The 21303-nt window shown below is 37.9% G+C and overlaps 2 protein-coding genes across 4 annotated transcripts in view; one reads left to right on the top strand and one right to left on the bottom strand.

The window, feature by feature from the left end:
- EFCAB10 (EF-hand calcium binding domain 10) lies at positions 1-8716 on the top strand. Its single transcript, XM_058523615.1, has 4 exons — positions 1-109; positions 6944-7108; positions 7223-7310; positions 8577-8716. The coding sequence occupies exons 1-4, from the start codon at positions 1-3 to the stop codon at positions 8611-8613; spliced, it is 399 nt and encodes a 132-aa protein (XP_058379598.1). The 3' UTR covers positions 8614-8716.
- Positions 8148-21303, bottom strand: part of RINT1 (RAD50 interactor 1) — a 33789-nt gene continuing 20633 nt past the window's right edge. For all 3 annotated transcript variants that reach the window (XM_058523584.1, XM_058523592.1, XM_058523602.1), the window contains 4 exons: positions 11324-11538; positions 10116-10296; positions 9924-10042; positions 8148-8935 (listed from right to left, as the gene is read on the bottom strand). In XM_058523584.1, coding sequence (XP_058379567.1) covers positions 8743-8935; positions 9924-10042; positions 10116-10296; positions 11324-11538 — 708 coding nt within the window. In that variant the 3' untranslated portion in view covers positions 8148-8742. The remainder of the gene's footprint in view (positions 8936-9923; positions 10043-10115; positions 10297-11323; positions 11539-21303) is intronic.

The following is a 21303-nucleotide window of genomic DNA, read 5'->3' on the forward strand; positions in this document are numbered from 1 at the left end:
ATGGAGGCGGGCTGCAGCAGGGAGCGCGAGGCCAGGAATTATTTGGAAAAACATCATATTATGGAGTTGCTGAACTATCTGACCAGCTCTCTCCTCTTTTTCCGGCCGGGTAAAGTGTCTTGCTTACCACTGGGCTTTCTGTCTCACCTGCTTCCCCAGACGGAGCGGTCCCCAGCAATTCCCGGGACAGCCATCCTTCCAGCCCGCTCCTGGGCGGGGCAGCGTCCCTCCCAGATGCCCCCACCTCCACATGCACAGCCTCTCTCTCCTGCTTCTCGGCTACTTGAGCCTTCTGCTGCCAATTAATTCTGTGGGCTTCAGTTAAACACGTACTTATTGGACGGCCTTTTCGTGCCTGCCACTGGCCAGGGGCGGCGGGACTCAGGTGGAGGGCTCCTAGTGGGCGGGAGAGAGGCTCCGGGTCCGCAGCCGGGCTCCTGGCTCCACCCCTTAGTCTCTGGGCAAGAACCGGAGCTTCAGTCTCCTTTTCTGGAAAATGGCGGTTATAATAGTACCGATCTCATGGGAACTAAATGAATAATATAGAAATCATCCTTATGCCTCGCAAGCAAGAGATGTTTCCAGTGTTAGCCCTGCCCTCAGAGAGTGTTTAATCTGGTAAAAATAATTGATAGGGTAAGAGAGCAGGATGTTCTTGAGGAGACAGCTTTTCCTGACCGTTTTATACATCTGACTCCTTAAAAAGTTTGAATCATGTCATAATTTTTGTGTTGTGTGTAAATTAAAAAGTCATGTTAAGGTGAAAATGGCTGATGTCCTTCTCCCCAGGGTGCAGAATTGTCACTTTATATGGAGTGACAGCACAAACACACACACCTGCTCCCACTCACCTCCTTCTTCCCATAAAGTTAGAACACAATGTTGGTATGACCAGTTTTCAGAATTTACATTGTTGTTATTAGGCAAATATCCACAGCTAATCCATATAGTATGCAATTATTATACTTCCTTTGTTGCTTTCCCTGAAGTTAATAATACTGCATTTTAAACGTTTGCTTAAATTTTCTGTGTAATTATCACCAATTCATCCATATCCTCTTTTTGTCACAAGTATAGATCTCCTCTCATTACATTTACATTCATCAGGTAATCACCAGCCTCACCCCACGCTATCCTCCCAGCTCTCTGTCTTCCTGCCCCAGTCTGGACTGATTGCTTAACTGCCCTGCTGTACTGTTATCATTTGGGAATTCCTCTCAATGTGATCCTAAGAATCCTCTTCACCTCTCTCCTGTGTTTAGAGACTGTTTTATGGCACTTGGATCTCCCTCTTTCTTGCTTTCCCTCCTTCTTCTAGTGGCTTCCTGAGACAGTGTGCTTTGAGCGGTAAATATTTTGAGGACTCACCTGTATGAAAATGTCTTATCCTTCACTCAAACTTGATGATAACTAGAGTGGATGCAATTCTAGCTTGGAAAATATCGCCCTCAGAGTTTAGAGAGCATTGCTCCGTTGTCTTCCAACTTCCAGTGTCGCTCTGAAGAAGTCTGACGTCATCAAATTCTTGATCTATATATGACACGTTTTTTCTTTCTAGAAGTTTTTAGGATTGTCTTTTTATTTTATCCCTGGTGTTCTAACTGTTTATATGCCTTGAAGTGGGTTTTTGTTTTTTGTTTGGTTTTTTAAATTCATTGTGCTAGGTACTTGTAGGTTTTTTAAATTTGTTGACTTTTTCCATCTCCCACTCCCTTCCTGGCCTTTTTCTCTCAAACTCTTTATGTCAGCCGATTTAGTATATGAGGATTCTTTTTTTCCTTCAACACAAAAACTTTGAACCCATCTGACAAAAACAGAATTCTCCTGCAGAAGTCATGGTGGGGGAAAGAGAATCTAAGCAGATGACAAATTCTCTTAGCAGCAGGGGATAAGGGATGGAAGTCTAGGAAGAGTTACACATTAGTAACATAATCCCCATCACATAAATAATTTAAATAATTATGAATTTACAAAATGGAGATGCTGGGGCCAGCCCGGTGGCGTAGCAGTTAAATTCGCACACTCCGCTTCGGCAGCCCGGGGTTTGCGGGTTCGGATCCCGGGCGCGCACCGATGCAGCACTTGTCAAGCCATGCTGTGGCAGTGTTCCATATAAAGTGGAGGAAGATGGGCACGGATGTTAGCCCAGGGCCAGTCTTCCTCAGCAAAAAAAAGAGGAGGGTTGGCAGATGTTAGCTCAGGGCTAACCTTCCTCATAAAAAAAAAAAATGAGATGCTGCTACCACCTGTAACAATGTGAACTCCTTGAAACATCTTTAAACTCCAAAGGGGGGAGCGGGAAAACCACAGGTGAGGAAACACTGAGCTAAGATAAGAGGGTGGAAAAGCTACAGAAGGGTTTGGCTGGCTTCCAGAGTTCATATGATGTGCTTCTCAACAGTTTCCACCTGAGTCCTCCTAATGGCAGAGACAAGAGGGCTTGTACCCTTTAGTGTCTGAGACCTTCACCTGATGCTACATAGCAAGTTTCTTTGAAATCACTTGTTTTATCCTAAAAGTTTGTGAGTTTTTTCTTCTACAGATACATTCATGTCTTCGTATAAATGTTTCATATTACTTACCAGAGTGTGGTTGATGTGCAGGAAGAAACACTGCCTTTATCTTGGGTCTTTGCAAAGCCCCTGGCATCATGATATGTATCCCAGTTTGAAACTTTGGATTGTAAGGGAGTTATGGAAAATAAGACTAGACAGCTAGATGGGGCTGCTACTATAGAGGGAACAGGTCTACAATCCCACATCCTTGATTCCAAAATTCTAAAAGATCTGAAAACCAACAGATTTTCATAACTCATTTAACAGCAAAACCTGACATAACCTGAAGTCATTTGCTGGGGAAATCTGGCCTTACCTAGCGTGTATTGGGAAATATAGCTCCTGGCTGGGCAGCCATTCCCAGTGACAATTCTATGCTGTGGAAGGAGGGTGTATACATTTTTAGGAGATGACTTTAATGAAATTAGAGTGTTTTTTTAAGGGAGGCAATTGTAGTAACCCAGATGAGAGATATTGCTGTGGGAGTGGTGAGGATAAGATGAATTTGAGAGCCATTGAGGAGAAAGATTCAAGAGAGATCATCATGACTGGCTAGATCTGGGGGTTGCAGATGCTTCCTATATTCGAGTTACAGGCATACCTTGGAGGTACTGTAGGTTTGGTTCCAGACCACCACAATAAAGTGAATATTGCAATAGAGCAAGTCACATGAATTTTTTGGTTTTGCAGTGCATATAAAAGTTATGTTTATACTGTAGTCTATTAAGTGTGCAATAGCGTTATGTCTAAAAGAACAATGTACATACCTCAATTAAAAAAATACTTCATTGCTAAAAAATGCTAACCATCATCTGAGCCTTCAGTGAGTCATAATCTTTTTGCTGGCAGAGGGTCTTGTAAAAAACGCAATGCCTGCAAAGTGCAATAAAATGAAGCACAATAAAATGAGGAATGCTTGTAGTAGGGCGCGGTGAGATCTGCAGTCTTGAGAAGCACAGTGCCTGGATTCGTACTAGCTGTGTGGCCTTGGGCGAGTGACTGTTGTGAGGAGCAAATGAAGTAATCCCTAGAAAATGCTTAGCACAGTCCCAGGCACATAAGGGCTCAATAATATTACCTATGATTCCTAAGATGTTGAACTTGAGGTTTGTCTCCCTGGCAGAACCGATTGTCATTATCAGCTGACATTTATGTAACTTAGGTGGTTAGTACAATTGGCTCTTCCCCTCACATTTTAAAAAGTTCGTATCTTTATCACATATATTTCTGTTGTCAGCATTTTCAAAACATTTTTAAAGCAGTTGGAGTATAAATGATAAATAAACATCACATGTAGTCTGAAGGATATACAGCAATAAGCCTTCATCAGAGTAACACACTAAGTTCCTTTAGCATTATTTACTTATTCTAGCCTTGAAAAGAAATGTAGTGATTTGAAGTTCAAGCATGGCTTTTTTTCTCTTTTTGAATTGGATATATAGTTCAGGAAAAAGCAACAGAAGACTACATACATGATGTGATTGCCTTTAGTAACCTATTTGCTGCTATAGTGTATTAAATTTTGTACAGAAAGGCACTATGGAAAAAAGTCTGTCTACTTCTAGTTTCAACACATAAATTCCAAAGGGTAAAATACATGGAGAAACCTGTAGATTAAGAGAGATTCACAACCATAATCTATTACAATGTGTAGACTCTATTTGAATACTGATTTTTAAAAAGTGTTTACAGTTTGACATTTGTGACACATTTGGAAATTTGAATATTCCCTGGCTATTTGAGAATATTAAGAATTTTTTTAGATGTGTAAATTGTATCATGATAACAGTATTGTGGTAACATGAAAAAGAAAAAGGAGTCCCCTCTTCAACAAATGGTGTTGGGAAAACTGGATAACTACATGCAGAAAAATGAAATTGGACCCCTATCTTACATCATTCACAAAAATTAACTCAAAATGGATCAAAGACTTAAACATAAGATCTAATATTGTAAAAACTCCTAGAAGAAAACATAGAGAAGAAGCTCCTTGACATTGGTCTTGGCAATGATTTTTGGATATGACACCAAAAGCACAAAAACAAAAGCAAAAATCAACAAGTGGGACTACCTCAAACTTAAAAGTTTCTGCACAGCAAAAGAAACAATCAACACAATGAAAAGGCAACCTAGAGAATAGGAGAAAATATTTGCAAATCATATATCTGATAAGGAGTTAATATCCAAAATATATAAAGAACTCAATAGTGAAAACAAAAAAAAAAATTCAATTAAAAAATGGGCAGAGGAACAAAATAGACATTTTTTTCCTAAGACATCCAAATGGCCAACAGGTACATGAAAAGATGTTCAACCTCACTAATCATCAGGGAAATGCAAATCAAAATCACAATGAGATATCACCTCACACCTGTTAGAATGGCTATCATCAAGAAGACAAGAGATAAGTGTTGGTGAGGATGTGGAGAAAAGGCAACCCTTGTGCACTGTTGGTGGGAATGTAAATTGGTGCAGCCACTATGGAAAGCAGTATGGAGTTTCCTCAAAAAATTAAAAATAGAACTGCCATATGATCCAGCAATTCCACATCTGGGTGTATATCCAAAGGAAATGAAAACAAGATATTGAACAGATAAATGTACTCTCATGTTTATTGCAGCATTATTTACAATAGCTAAGGTATGGAAACAACCTAAGTGTCTGCCAACAGATGAAGAGATAAAAAAGATATGGTATGTAAATATACAGTGGGACTATTACCCAGCCATGAGAAAAAAAAGAAATGCTGCCATTTGCGACAATATGGATGGACCTTGAGGACATTACACTAAGTGAGATAAGTCAGACAGAGACAGACAAATACTGCATGATCTCACTTATATGTGGAATCTAAAAAAGCCAAACTCATAAAAACACAGTAGAATGGTGGTTACCAGAGGCTGGGAGGTGGGAGAATAGGAGAGATGTTGTTTAAGAGTATAAACTTGCAACTAGTAGATAAGTAAGTCCTGGAGATCTAATGCACAGCACAGTGACTATAGACAGTACTATATTATATATAAACATCAAATTTGCTAAGACACTGGATCTTAATTATTCCTACCACGAAAAAGAAATAATTATGTGACATGATAGAAGTATTAGCTAACGCCACAATGGCAATCATATTGCAATATATAAATGTATCAACATGTTGTACACCTTAGACTTACACAATGTTACATGTCAATTATATCTTAACAAAAAAGGAAAAAGGAGTCCTGATCTTTTAGAGATACACACTCAAATATTTATTAATGAAATATGATTGCTGTGATTTACTTCAAAATAACACAGGAAGACGGGAACTGGATGGGATTATGGTGAAATAAGACTGGCCACAAATTCTAACAGTTGAAGTTGGTGATGGGTTCATTATACTCTTCTGTCTACTTATATATGTGTATGAAATTTTCAATATGACATGTTTTAAAAAAGAATTTTAAAAATATGTAGAGAAGAGTAAATCCTAAGATGGAAATAAAATGATGGAGCAGCAGCTGTGGCGTTCATCATCTAAGCTGCTCCCTCTTGACTTCTTCTGTCCTCTTTTCATAACTGACCTGTATTATTTCTGGAAAGTGGATCTTGATTTTTCATTTTTCACAGTGCTTAAATGAAAGATAGCTTATTTATCCAAAATACTGCTTTTATGTTAGAAATTAACATTTATGCTTTCTAATTGGAAGACTATATTAATCTAAGAGTCTGTTTTTATTTATATTTTATCCCTTCTTTTAGCTGGCCACCTACCTTCCTGCATCATGCTGTTCCATTTTTTTTGGTTTTCAACTCTATCTGCAAATTAGAATCACCTGAAGAGGGGTCGGCCCCATGGCTTAGCAGTTAAGTGTGTGCTCCGCTACTGGCAGCCCGGGTTCAGATCCCGGGCGTGCACCGACACACCGCTTCTCGGGCCATGCTGAGGCCGCGTCCCACATACAGCAACTAGAAGGATGTGCAGCTATGACATACAACTATCTACTGGGGCTTTGGGGGGAAAAAAAAAAGGACGAGGATTGGCAATAGATGTTAGCTCAGAGCTGGTCTTCCTCAGCAAAAAAGAGGAGGATTAGCATGGATGTTAGCTCAGGGTTCATCTTCCTCACAAAAAAAAAAAAAAAAAAAAAAAAGAATCACCTGAAGAGCTTTAAAAAAAAAAAATGCCCAGGTTCAATCTCTGGACTTTTTATTCAAGCATCTGGGGTAGAGCACTTGTGTATGTAATTAATTGTTCAATGTCTTACTTTTCCTGCAAGCAAGGCCTATATCCCCAGTGCCTATTACAGTACCTTGAACATAGGTATTTAATAATTGTTAAGTGACTGTTTCCATTTGTGACATAGTTTAATTTCATATCAGAAAGAATTGGAACTATTTTTTTACAGACAAACCAAGAGAGTATTTAATATCTATACTGGAAAAACTGAGAATTGCCAAAATAACAGGTGTGGCTTTTCCTTTCTTCATGGATCACTCTAACATCGTGGCTATGTTTGAGATGATGGACTCCTCCAGTAAAGGCACCATATCATTTGTGCAGTACAAAGAAGGTCAGTATCTTCTACCAATTGAGGTCACAGTTCGTGGTCCTTCCCTAACTTTCTCTAGCTGAAAATAATTCTCACTTTGTAAACTTTCCATTCTTCTCACTCTGCCTTTTACAGCCCTAAAAACCCTGGGTCTGTGTACTGCAGATGAAGTTTTAAAAGATGACGGGCATGGAATAACTTTGGATAAATTCAGGCATGAAGTGTAAGTTTATTTTTAAATGACTAATATTTAAATAACGTGGCATGATTTTGAAGTACAATTAACACATTTTAAAACAGAGGTTCCTGAACCTTTTAATAGAAACATTTCATTCTCTCTCACTTCCAGCAGACTAGAAAGTGAAGACAGGCAGGGCTGAGAGTGAAGCCTTGGGGAGGGGGGGGAAGGGAGGGGGAGGGGAAGAGAGGGAGGAGGAAGATCCTGGAGTTAGGAAGCCCCAGAGCCAGCTTCATTCTTTTCTCAATGGGAAACCCCAGCAATTCTCAAAGAATGAGGTAGAATAGCCCCAATCTGCTAAGAGAACAGAAAAGCTTTGAGCTCAATACACTAGTTGGAAAATCTCTGTATAAAATATAGAGTAATAGAATTTCTCTCAAAATATTTCCTCAATATTATTTATCACAAAGTAAATGTTTATCAATAGTGTATGTTGCATGCCAGCCTGACAATTTTAGATTTAAGATATTACAGCATGAAAAGTACTAACTAAATGCCAAATCAGAAAAAAATCATTGGAATAAAATTTGATAGTTGTAAAAAGCCTCTAGCTAATCTAGCTCAATTTGTTTAAAAGTTTTATTCTCTGAGGATTTATTAATCAAGGAATCATTATTTAACACAGTCCAAGGCCAAGGAAAAGTTAGAAGAAAAAAGAAAGTTTAAGATTCCCATCTCATTATCAGTTACATAAATATTAACCAAAAAATGTTTAATTACATTCTCTAACTCGGAAAAAGACTGACGCACAGTGCTCTGCCTGAAATGTTTCATCCAAAAACAAAGGCTGCTCACTGTCATATGGAATGGAACTTGGAAGTGTTTTAAAGATTTTATTTTATTTATTTTCCCCCCAAAGCCCCAGTAGATAGTTGTATGTCATAGCTGCACATCCTTCTAGTTGCTGTATGTGGGACGCAACCTCAGCATGGCCGGAGAAGCTGTGCGTCGGTGCGCGCCCAGGATCCGAACCCGGGCTGCCAGCAGTGGAGGGCGCGCACTTAACCGCTAAGCCACGGGGCCAGCCCGAAACTTGAAAGTGTTTTAAATGGAAGGATATTTGTGGAAAATGAGAGCAATCCTATTTAATTTCCAAACTAGATATAGGAACTTCACTTACAAATGTACATTGGTTATAATTTATTATCTCTACTCTTGTATTTTATTCAACAGACATTCAGCATTTATATTTGTAAATGGAATTACTCTGAGTCTTCATGGCTTCTGAATTTTCTGTTTTTGTTTTCTTAGGAACAAGAGGACTCAGGAAATATGGTCATCATTTTAATAACACCATAAGTCTACGTAATAAATGATTCTATGAAGTTTTCAGTTGTCCAGTTTCATTAACTCAGAACTTCATCATATAACTTGAAATCCAATTGGCTTCCTCTTTGTTAAAAACAAAAAAGATGCATTATTTTCCAGTGTTAGGCCAGTTTGTCCTCAAATTAAGTAGAATCTCAACATCTTGTTGAGCCAGTTTGTAAATTCCAACTTCATTTAACGCGGCTGTGGCAGGAGGCTGCACTGAAGCTGACTGCAGGACGCCTTTCAGAAGCAGGGCGGAACCAATGTTCAAATTCAAAACAATACAGGCTTCTTTTACACTGTTAAAAAAAAAGAAGCAAGAGGGAACTGAGATCTCCATTATCTTTATCATCCATATTATTCTATAACAATTTCATTTTGAGAAACTAAACAGCTTCCCTGCACTGCTAGTCCATATTCTCTCTCTATATAAAATTATATATATATATATATATATATATATATGTAAACTATTTGTGGATTTATTATTTGGCTATTTTAACATGCTAGGACTATGTATGTGTAAAGAGTTTATATTTCATTAGATTACTATCACGTAATAGGATCATTGTTTTCAATATGTATCCATTACTTCTCAAAATATAATACTTGATTCTAACTGTCTATTCAATGTAGCTAAGACTTGAGGTAGATTAGGATATGAGAAAAGAGAATATTGAGGGATAAAATGAAAGCAGCAGAAAGGGAGAACACTAAATCAAAAAAACCGAAATAGATATCTTACTGAAACGAGCAAAAATAATCTTTCATTTTATAATAACTTTAAAAAGAATACTTTATAATCTCAGAAGCTCCCCAAATAATTTAAGTTTTAAATCAACAATTTCTAAAAATACTTCTAAGAATTTTTCTTATATACATTTATAGTTACGATTAGAACCAAAACTAATATTAAATGTTTAATAAATTTTCTTCAGTCCTGGCCTATTAGGTACTAAACATATTTTTAATTTCTTATATTTATTGAATCTGGCAGAACTACACTTTCATTTTCTATTTATCTCCCCAGTAATAAGCAAATAGGATCATTAAAACAAATGCTAGAAAACAAAGCCCAACATATAATTTATATCCAGTTCTGGTAAACTTTTGGAGGCCATGGGTCACATTTTATACTATTTTTGTACACAGTGAATGTTTTAAAATTTTAATTGATGCTATATTTATTCCACCAAGCATCACTGGAAACCTAAAGTTGTTAAAAAAGGAATCAACTTCCTCTAACAATTTGTTACATCAATATTAATTGTTAAATATGGAGCTTACTGTTTAAAATAATTTTCCGGTCTCTTGCAATAGTGAGAGAACAAAGGGAAGAGATTCCGAGTCATGTCAAACTGCAGCTGAGCAGCTCCGCCTTCATTGAAGTGATTAGCAAGAATTATCTGAAACAACAGAGAGTTCATGTCACAGTTGCCTTGATCATCACAGCCATAGATACGATCTATTCTTACTTACTTCTTGGTAGATGTAAATATCCAGCTTCTCCACAAGCATTTGCCAGAAAATCTTAAATAAGGAGAAGCAGAGCTGCTGCTCCAGCTGAAGTAAACGGTCTCGTAAGGTGAGCAGCCACGGGCAAGCGGAGCTGGACAGGGACATCACTGCCTGCTCGGACTGAGCCGGCAAGGACAACCACCTAACAGAACAAAAACAGCACTGCCTGGAGCACAGAAATTTTTACTAGAAAATTTTGTGCCACTTTGTATTTTTAAAGATTTAACAACTCATTTTCAATTTGGGGAAGTGCACTGTCCTGGGGCATTTGGATAAGAAACAATGTACAGCTCAACATTAAAAGCTCTCTCAGAAAATAAATATAACCACATCTATACTTTAGCTCTCAATTAAATATTTAATGAGGATGATAGATTAAATATTTTTTGTCTCAAAATTTTAATATAACTCACTGAAATAATTGGAAAACAGTTAAAATGTAAACTGTATTAGCATTTAAGACATCAGCTAATTTTAGGCTCTAATTTTCAGCAAAACAGGGACTAATACTTCCAAACTGGTTATAAGTACTCTGTGTGACAGAGACTGTGCTAGGACAGACACCATCCGCTCTGACGGAGCTCCCAGTCCGGTGGAGGTCACGGAGACAGCCACAGGGGTCATGGCAGTGAAACAGACTGTACAATGCAGGCATGCCCGGAGTCCTACAGGAGCACCTTACTTTGTAAATGGGTGACAGGCTAGGCCATTCAACCCCACATCATACAGCAGCTCTCTGCATTTACAGACACATCTGAAGGTTAAATTATGATCAGTTTATTCTCATGAAGAATGTCTGAATATATTTTAGAAAGAGTTCCAACAAAAACAGTTAAAAGTTTGGACCGCAAAAGGCCAAACTCCGGGGCCGGCCCCGTGGCATAGTGGTTAAGTTCGGCGTGTTCCGCTTCGGCAGCCCAGGCTCACAGTTCGCATCCCAGGCGCGGAACTATACCACTTGTCAACCATGCTGTGCTGGTGACCCATGTACAAATAGAGGAAGATTGGCACAGATGTTAGCTCAGGGTGAATCTTCCTCAGTTAAAAAAAAAAAAAGGCCAAACTCTGTGCTATCTCGACACCTTGGAAATCTGACAGCAGGTAGCATCTTTTAACTTTTACCAAAGTGGAGTTGAGAGCTGACTTATAAGAAAATACAGAGGACTTACCTTTCTTTTTTATACAATTTGGCAGCATCTTTAACCTCTCGAAAAACATGGTCTACTTGACGGGTCAACATGTCATGCTTTAAACGCTCTAACAGGTTAATCATGTCATCAAAGACAGAGCTCTCCATGGAGGCTAGCTGTCCCAGCTGCAATTTACTGAGAGTGTTATTCTCTGCAAAGACCTCCAGTGCCGCCTGCTGAAGTTGCAGAAAGAACTGAAAGCAAAAATATGTTAACACGTTTATTAAGATACTTTTTTTCAACAGCTTGAAATATAACTCATATACCATACAATTCACTCAAGTAAAGTAGACATAAGTTCACTCAGTTAAAGGCTTTTAGTACATTCAGAGTTGTGCATCTATCACTGGTCAATTTTAGAACGTTTTCATTACCCCAGAAAGAAACCCTGCACTCTTAGCCATCATCTCCTCATCCCCTCCCCACGCCCCCCAGCCTAAGGCAACCACTAATCTATTTTCCATCTCTATGGATTTGCCTATTCTGGATATTTCATATAAATGGAATCATACAATTTGTGATTCTTTGTGACTAGCTCCTTTCACTTAGTATAATGTTTTCCAGGTTCATCTATGTTGTAACATGTATCAGTACTTTATTCTTTTTATTGCCCAATAATATTTCATTATATGGATATACATTTTATTTATCCATTCACTAGCTGATAGACATTTGGGTTGTTTCCACTTTTTCTCTATTATGAATAATGCTGCTATGTACAAGTTTTTGTGTGGACGTATGTTTTCATTTCTCTTAGGGATACACCCAAGAATGGAATTGCTGGACCATATAGTAATTCTATGTTTAACTGTTTGAGGAACTGCTAAACTATTTTCCACAGCAACTGCACCATCTTGCATTCCCACTAGCCACGTGTGAGGATTCAAATTTCTCCATGTCCTTGCTAATAATTATCATGTCTTTCTTGTTACAGCCATCCTAGTTTGTATGAAGTGGTATACCATTATGGTTTTGGTTTGCATTTCCCTGATGGCTACCATACTTCAAGTACTCATTCTTCCTAGACACAGATTGAGAGTTGTAGTAAATCTAGCGGATATAGGAGTTAGAGAATTGAAATGTCATTTTTACAGTGTATTTTAGGTAGAATTGGTACTATTCTTTCTGCCCTACAGGAAAACACTGCTGTGGATAATTAGCAAAAGATTAAAAACAACCTAAGTATCCATTCATAGAGAACTGGTTATGGCCACACGAGTAGTTGTTCAGGGATGGACATGTGAGAGGCCACCTTGGCATTTCTGGTGAAACTATCAGGAAAGAGGCACTGTCCTTTCCAGACTGCTGATGGATCCTGTGGGCCTAGAGCCACCTATGGCCACACGTACCTGAACTTGCCTGAGAATGAAGCCAGAAATGAACAACTTTAAAGCAGCCACGCCTAATCCCTTCAGTTACACAAATTCCTAATCTAAATGAATGGAAGGTGAACTCTGTCCACTCTTCCTTTTTCTAACTACGTAATATGAGAGCTTTAATGATTTTTATATAAAGCATTCACAGGCTGAAGGACTATGAAGATGATTAAAGGACTTTTGATGTTAAACAGAATTTCTGTCATAACAACATACTAGGATACAGAATTCGTTCATGATTTGAAGACTCTAAAATTTGGTATTTCTCTGTTGACAGAAGGATCCAGTTAATTCAGCATCAGATTAAAAATTTTCTCAGGGAGTGACGTCAGCATCATGGCAGAGTGAGCTTTCCCGTGAATTCTTCCCCCACAAAATACAACAAAAGTAACAGCCACAGACCAACAACGGAATCCCAGACAGTGAAAAGCTGGAGCGGAGGGATCCACACTGCCGCACATCTGAGAGCGGAACGTGCTGGGCCCCCGGAGGAAGTGGGGAGAGGTAAGGAGAACTCCGCTCCCTCCCCATCAGATCAGCGATCCGGTCCGCGCGGCTCCCAGAGAGGGGGGAGGGGCGGCCCTCGGCGGGAAACTGTAGCTCTTCGGGCTCTCTCAGCCAGTGGGAAACTCCCGCACAGAGGGCTCAGAGGAGCCACAGGGCTACCATCAACATCTGAGCAACCCAGAGAGCGGATAAAGAGGGGCAAACGAGAAGCCTCCCACGTCAGGGACCCAGAGGGCAAAAGAGAGAGCTCCCCCCTCCCCGCAACCCGGAGTCTGCAGCTCGACCAGATCTAGCGGTCCGAGGCAGACCTGAATAAACTGGACTGGACCCGTGGATCGCAGTGGGGAAAAGAAACAAAACAAAACAAAACAAAACTGCGGATCGCAGCAGAAAAACTGGGGCAGAGCGCAGGGGGCTTAGACTACACAGCCCTTTACCACCACACAGTGGCGGCAGGTGGAAATTGCAACCAGAGACTTCCAGGATGAGGAAAATCAAAACCAACACAGGAACCACAATGCAAAAATATATGAAATCACCAGACCAGAAACAAAATGACAAGCACCCAGAAATCAACCCCGAAGACACAGAAATCCATAAACTAAATGACAGAGATTTCAAAATAGCTATCATAAAAACACTCAATGAAATACGAGACAACACAGACAAACAATTAAATGAGATTAGGAGTTTCTTCACAAAAGAGATTGAAATCATAAAGAAAAACCTATCAGGGCTGATGGAGATGAAGAACACAATGGAGGAGATAAAGGAGAATCTGGAATCTTTAAAGAACAGAGCTGACAATATGGAGGAAAGAATTAGTACTTTAGAGGATAGGAATACAGATATACTCCAGATGGAAGAAGAGAGAGAACTAAGACTAAAAAGAAATGAAGAAAGACTCCGAGAAATATCGGACTCTATTAGAAAATGTAACATAAGAATTATAGGTATTCCTGAGGGAGAGGAGAGGGAAAGAGGAACAGAGAGCCTATTCAAGGAAATAATAGCTGAAAATTTCCCAAATCTGGGGAAGGAGCAGGAAATACCAGTAAGCGAAGCCAACAGGACGCCTATATATATTAACAGACAAAGGCCTTCACCACGACACCTAGTGGTAAGGCTAGCCAGGGTCAACGACAAAGAAACAATATTAAGGGCAGCTAGACAAAAACAAAAAATAACGTACAAAGGAACTCCCATCAGGCTCTCAGCGGATTTCTCAACAGAAACTTTTCAGGCTAGAAGAGACTGGAATGATATATTCAAAATACTAAAAGACAAAAACTTTCAGCCAAGAATACTCTATCCAGCAAAAATATCCTTCAAATATGATGGAGAAATAGTAACTCTCCCAGATAAACAAAAGCTAAGGGAGTTCATGGCCACGAGACCGCCACTACAAGAAATACTCAAGAAGGCCCTCAGGCCTGAAAACAAGAAGAGAAAGGGAACACAAAGCTTGGAGTAAGGAGAAAAGTAGGTAGACAAAATCAGAGAAATAGTAGATCTTTACCGGAATAGGTTAGCAACCACTTAAATACTAAACTCAAAGATCAAAGGAAGAAATTCACCAAAAATAAATTTAACCTCATCACTGTAAACACACAGCCACAACACAAGATAGAATAAGGTATAACAAGAGCAACTTAGAAGGGGAAGAGGAAAGTGATTGAATTGACTTAGTATAAGGAAATAGGAGGCTATCAGATAATGGACTATCTCATACAGAAGATTTTTCGCCCAAACCTCAAGGTAACCACTAAACAAATAATCAAATTAAAACCACATATGATAAACAAAGAGAAAACTAGAAGAATCATAAGACAGAACAACCAAACTGAATTGGCAGTCCAAAACAAATGGGACAAGAAACAAAGGAAATGCAAAAGAACCAGAAAATAAGTGACAAAACAGCAACATTCAACCCTCATATTTCAATAATTACCCTAAATGTAAATGGATTGAACTCTCCAATCAAAAGATACAGAGTGGCAGGATGGATTAAAAAGCAAGACCCAACAATATGCTGCCTTCAGGAAACACATCTTAGCACTAAAGACAAGCACAGGCTCAGAGTGAAAGGATGGAAGACAATACTCCAAGCTAATGGCAAACAAAAGAAAGCAGGTGTTGCCATACTCATATCAGACAAAGTAGACTTCAAGATAAAACAGGTTAAGAAAGACAAAGAAGGGAAATATATAATGATAAAAGGGACACTCCATCAAGAAGACATATCACTTATAAATATATATGCACCCAACATAGGAGCACCAATGTACATAAAACAACTATTAACAAACCTAAATGGAGAAATCAACAACAACACAATAATAGTAGGGGATCTTAACACCCCACTTACAGCAATGGATAGATCATCCAGACAAAAAGTTAATAAAGAAATATTAGACTTAAATGAAAAACTGGACGAGATGGACCTAGTAGACATATACAGAGCACTCCACCCAAAAACAGCTGACTACACATTCTTCTCAAGCGCGCATGGAACATTCTCTAGGATAGACCATATGTTGGGAAACAAAGCAAGCCTCAATAAATTTAAGAAGATTGAAATCATAACAAGCATCTTTTCAGACCATAAGGCTATGAAACTGGAAACGAACCAGGAAAAAAAAACTGGGAAAGTGACAAAAATGTGGAGATTAAACAACATGCTACTGAACAACCAATGGATCATTGATGAAATTAAAGGAGAAATCAAAAACTATCTGGAAACAAACGAAAATGATAACATGCCATATCAAACCATATGGGACGCAGCAAAAGCGGTCCTGAGAGGGAAACTCATAGCGATACAAGCCCACCTTAACAAACAAGAAAAAGCCCTAATAGGCAACCTTAAATTACACCTAACAGAACTAGAAAAAGAAGAACAAACAAAGCCCAAAGCCAGCAGAAGGAGAGAAATAATAAAAATCAGAGCAGAAATAAATGATATTGAGACCAAAAAAACAGTAGAAAGGATTAATGAAACAAAGAGTTGGTTCTTCGAGAAGATAAACAAAATAGACAAACCCTTAGCCAGGCTAACTAAGAAAAAAAGAGAAAAGGCTCAAGTAAATAAAATTAGAAATGAAAGAGGAGAAATTACAACGGATACCATGGAAATACAGAGGATTATAAGAGAATACTATGAGAAATTATATGCCAACAAATTGGACAATCTAGAAGAAATGGATAAATTCTTAGACTCATACAACCTCCCAAAATTGAACCAAGAAGAAATGGAGAATCTGAATAGACCAATCACAAGTAAAGAGATTGAAATAGTAATCAAAAACCTCCCAAAAAATAAAAGTCCAGGACCAGATGGCTTCTCCAGTGAATTTTACCAAACATTCAAAGAAGATTTAATACCCATCCTCCTCAAACTATTCCAAAAAATAGAGGAAGATGGAACACTTCCTGAATCATTCTATGAGGCCAACATCACCCTGATACCAAAACCAGACAAAGACAATACAAAGAAAGAAAATTACAGGCCAATATCGCTGATGAACATTGATGCAAAAATCCTCAACAAAATATTGGCAAACCGAATACAACAATATATTAAAAAGATCATACACCATGATCAAGTGGGATTTATACCAAAGACGCAGGGATGGTTCAACATCCGCAAATCAATCAACGTGATACATCACATCAACAAAACAAAGAATAAAAACCACATGATCGTCTCAATAGACGCAGAGAAGGCATTTGACAAGATACAACATCCATTTATGATAAAAACTCTCAATAAAATGGGAATAGAAGGAAAGTACCTCAACATAATAAAGGCCATATATGACAAACCCACAGCTAACATCATACTCAACGGGGAAAGACTGAAAGCCATTCCTCTGAGAACAGGAACGAGGCAGGGCTGCCCACTCTCACCACTCCTGTTCAACATAGTACTGGAGGTTTTGGCCAGAGCAATTAGGCAAGAAAAAGGAATAAAAGGAATCCAAATAGGTAACGAAGAAGTGAAACTCTCACTATTTGCAGATGACATGATTGTATATATAGAAAACCCTAAAGAATCTGTTGGAAAACTGTTAGAAACAATCAACAACTACAGCAAAGTTGCAGGGTACAAAATCAATCTACAAAAATCAGTTGCATTTCTATATGCTAATAATGAACTAACAGAAAGAGAGCTCAAAAAGATAATACCATTTACAATTGCATCAAAAAGAATAAAATACCTAGGAATAAATCTTACCAAGGAGGTGAAGGACCTATACAATGAGAACTACAAGACATTATTGAGGGAAATCTACGATGACATAAAGAAATGGAAAGATATCCCATGCACGTGGATTGGAAGAATAAACATAGTTAAAATGTCTATATTACCTAAAGCAATCTACAGATTCAATGCAATCCCAATCAGAATCCCAATGATATTCTTCACAGAAATAGAAAAAAGAATACTAAAATTTATATGGGGCAACAAAAGACCCCGAATAGCTAAAGAAATCCTAAAGAAAAAGAACAAAGCAGGAGGCATCACAATTCCTGACTTCAAAACATACTACAAAGCAATAGTAATCAAAACAGCATGGTACTGGTACAAAAACAGACACACAGATCAATGGAACAGAATTGAAAGCCCAGAAATAAAACCACACATATACGGACAGCTAATTTTCGACAAAGGTGCTAAGGACATGCAATGGAGAAAGGAAAGTCTCTTCAATAAATGGTGTTGGGAAAACTGGACAGCCACATGCAAAAGAATGAAAGTGGACCATGTGCTATCGCCATTCACAAAAATTAACTCAAAATGGATCAAAGACCTGAAGGTGAGACCTGAAACTATAAAACTCATAGAAGAAAATATAGGCAACACACTATTTGACATTGGGTTTAAAGGAATCTTTTCGGATGACATGCCTACCCAGACTAGGGAAACTAAAGAAAAAATAAACAAGTGGGACTTTATCAGACTAAAGAGCTTTTATAAGACAAATGAAATCAGAATCAAGATGAACAAACAACCAACCAGCTGGGAGAGAATATTTGCAAAACATACATCTGACAAGGGGTTGATCTCCATAATATATAAAGAACTCACACAATTGAACAACAAAAAAACAAACAACCCGATCAAAAAATGGGCAGAGGAAATGAACAGACACTTCTCCAAGGAAGATATACAGATGGCCAATAGGCACATGAAAAGATGCTCAACATCACTAATCATCAGGGAAATGCAAATCAAAACAACACTAAGATACCACCTCACGCCCGTTAGAATGGCCATAATCACCAAGACAAAAAACAACAAATGTTGGAGAGGATGTGGAGAAACAGGAACCCTCATACACAGCTGGTGGGAATGCAAATTGGTGCAGCCTCTATGGAAAACGGTATGGAGATTCCTCAAAGAATTAAAAATAGAGATGCCCTATGATCCAGCCATCCCACTACTGGGAATCTATCCAACGCACCTGAAATCAACAATCCAAAGAGGCTTATGCACCCCTATGTTCATTGCAGCATTATTCACCATAGCCAAGAAGTGGAAGCAACCTAAGTGTCCCTCGACTGACGATTGGATTAAGAAAATGTGGTATATATATACAATGGAATACTACTCAGCCATAAAAAAAGACAAAATCGTCCCATTTGCAACAACATGGATGGGCCTGGAGCGTATTATGTTAAGTGAAATAAGCCAGAAAGAGAAAGACAAACACTGTATGATCTCACTCATATGTGGAATATAAACCAACACATGGACAGAGAAAACTGGACTGTGGTTACCCGGGAAGTGGGGGTGGGGGGTGGGCACAAGGGGTGAAGGGAGTCATATATGGGGTGATGGACAAACAAAAATGTACAACCCAAAATTTCACAATGTTAGAAACCATTAAAATATCAATAAAAATCAAAAAAAAAAAAAAAATTTTTCTCAGGATAGGGACAATGGCCAATTCATCTTTGTTAACAGACTACAGCACTGAGTAAAGTAGTTAATGATGTTCTACAAATATTTTGCTGAAGCTAAAAATCTGGCCCTGAATGAGTTTTTTATTAGATCATTTGGCACAAGAATCAAGAATGACAATTTGTTTCATACAATTGAAGAAGCTTAGCAGAGAGTGGAGCAGTGTGGGGGCTGAGTGAATCAAGTACTTACTAAAATTAGGAGCATGACATATAAAAGTACACAGTGAATGAATGTATTCTGATTAGGGGACTTGATAAATGCTTGATCATTACACTCTATATTATATTCATTTTGAAATAATTATTTTGTCTTATTTTCTTTGCTCAACAGAATGACATTATGCACAAAGATTTCAGTTAACATTTTTGTAGAAAAAAGGCTTTAAATAAGTACTAAGTCATAGCCAAAGAGTGCAGATTAGAATAAACTATGATTGTGTTTCTCAGATTTTTATCTTGTTTATATCTGTTATTAGTATATTTATTTTGGCTTATGACCCTGTATTTAAGATAAAAACTGTTTTGTTTTTCCTTTCACAGTAAAGGAATATATTTTCTTCTATATAATGCTTTAGCAGTATACCATAATTTTTTTATATATAGAACAAAATGAATTATATAATACATTAGCAGTATACCACAGCTGTCATAAATTCATAATTTAAAATACATTCTTGTGATTTCGGGACCTGCTCCCTAATCCAGACATTAAAATTTTTTTTTTTTAATTCTTTTTTGTGTGTGTAAGGAAGATTAGCCCTGAGCTAACATCCGTTGCCAATCCTCCTCTTTTTGCTGAGGAAGATTGGCCCTGGGCTAACATCCATGCCCATCTTCCTCTACTTTATATGGGACGCCGCCACAGCATGGCTTGATAAGCGATGTATAGGTCTGCGCCCTGGGATCTGAACCCCGGGCCGACGAAGCAGAGCTCGCAAACTTAACTACTACGCCACCAGGCCGGCCCTGGGGCATTAAATATTTTAAAATGTCTGTGTTTGATTATATTTCATTTCTGCTTTTATTTTTTATTTTATTGCATTAAGATTTGACAAAGTACAGAAATTTTAAATTAATTTACCTTGTCCATGTTTGTGCCTCATCTGGACACACTCAAAAATTATGTTTCCCTTAGTATACTGTGAATTTATCACCAATGTGCAGATAATCAATCTTTCTAATCATTTAACTCTAATTTTTCAATTCCACCTTATCTATCACATTTTAAAAGTGGTATTTTTAAATCTTTAGTTAAAATTATTGTTGTTTAACTTTCCTGTCAGTTTTCATGACACAATTATATAATACTTTACATCTATAATGTATCTTCATATTCATTATCCTCAGTATAGTTTTTTCACTGTTAAATGCATATTTCACTATTTTATGGTCTGTTAATACTTTCTGTCATGAAACCTACTTCATGGGACACACTGGTGAAAACCCAGGCTGACTCTGTCTCAGCTGCTAATGATCTCAGAACAGTGATCCCTAACCGAGGGCACCCGCCAAGGAGGAGGTCGTGGAGGCCCCAACATCACTTTAATGTGATCTACATCTAAAGGAAGTAATCTACTTATCTTAAGGCTATAAAGGCTAATTAAAGTTCTTCACTTTTGGCTGGAAGTACACTTTGGAAAACCTGGTTACCAGAAGCTCTGATAGCCAATATATTCCTTGGATTAATAACAAGAATAAAAATAAATTACTACTTAATTATTATATTTAGGCAAGTCAAATCTGTCCACGCACAAATCTGTTCAAATTCCAACACGTGGAATCTGCATGGAGAGAGGAAGGATAAGTACAATTCTTGGAGGTAAAAGGCCTTACTTGTTAACTGGAACTAAGGTTTTGAATTTTAGATTTATTTAAAATACACCTCCGAATATAAAATATTAATTTTTTTGGATGTGATAATGGTATTGTGGTTATGTTTTTTTAAAAAGAAGTTCTTATCTTTTAGAGCTACATTTTGAAATAGTTACCATGAAATATGATATTTGAGATCTTCTTCAAAATAATCAAGCCTGGGAGTGGAGAAGAGGTTTAAAGTGAGGTTCAAACGAAACAAAGTTGGTATGAGAAGCTGGGTGACAGGCACAT

Source organism: Diceros bicornis, chromosome 3, assembly GCF_020826845.1.
Source record: "Diceros bicornis minor isolate mBicDic1 chromosome 3, mDicBic1.mat.cur, whole genome shotgun sequence".
NCBI classification, from domain to species: Eukaryota; Metazoa; Chordata; class Mammalia; order Perissodactyla; family Rhinocerotidae; genus Diceros; species Diceros bicornis.

Coding starts and splice junctions, on each gene's coding strand:
- EFCAB10 (XM_058523615.1), top strand. CDS start 1: ATGGAGGCGGGCTGCAGCAGGGAGCGCGAGGCCAGGAATTATTTGGAA. Junction 110..6,943: donor TCTCCTCTTTTTCCGGCCGG/GTAAAGTGTCTT, acceptor ATTTTTTTACAG/ACAAACCAAGAGAGTATTTA. Junction 7,109..7,222: donor ATTTGTGCAGTACAAAGAAG/GTCAGTATCTTC, acceptor TGCCTTTTACAG/CCCTAAAAACCCTGGGTCTG.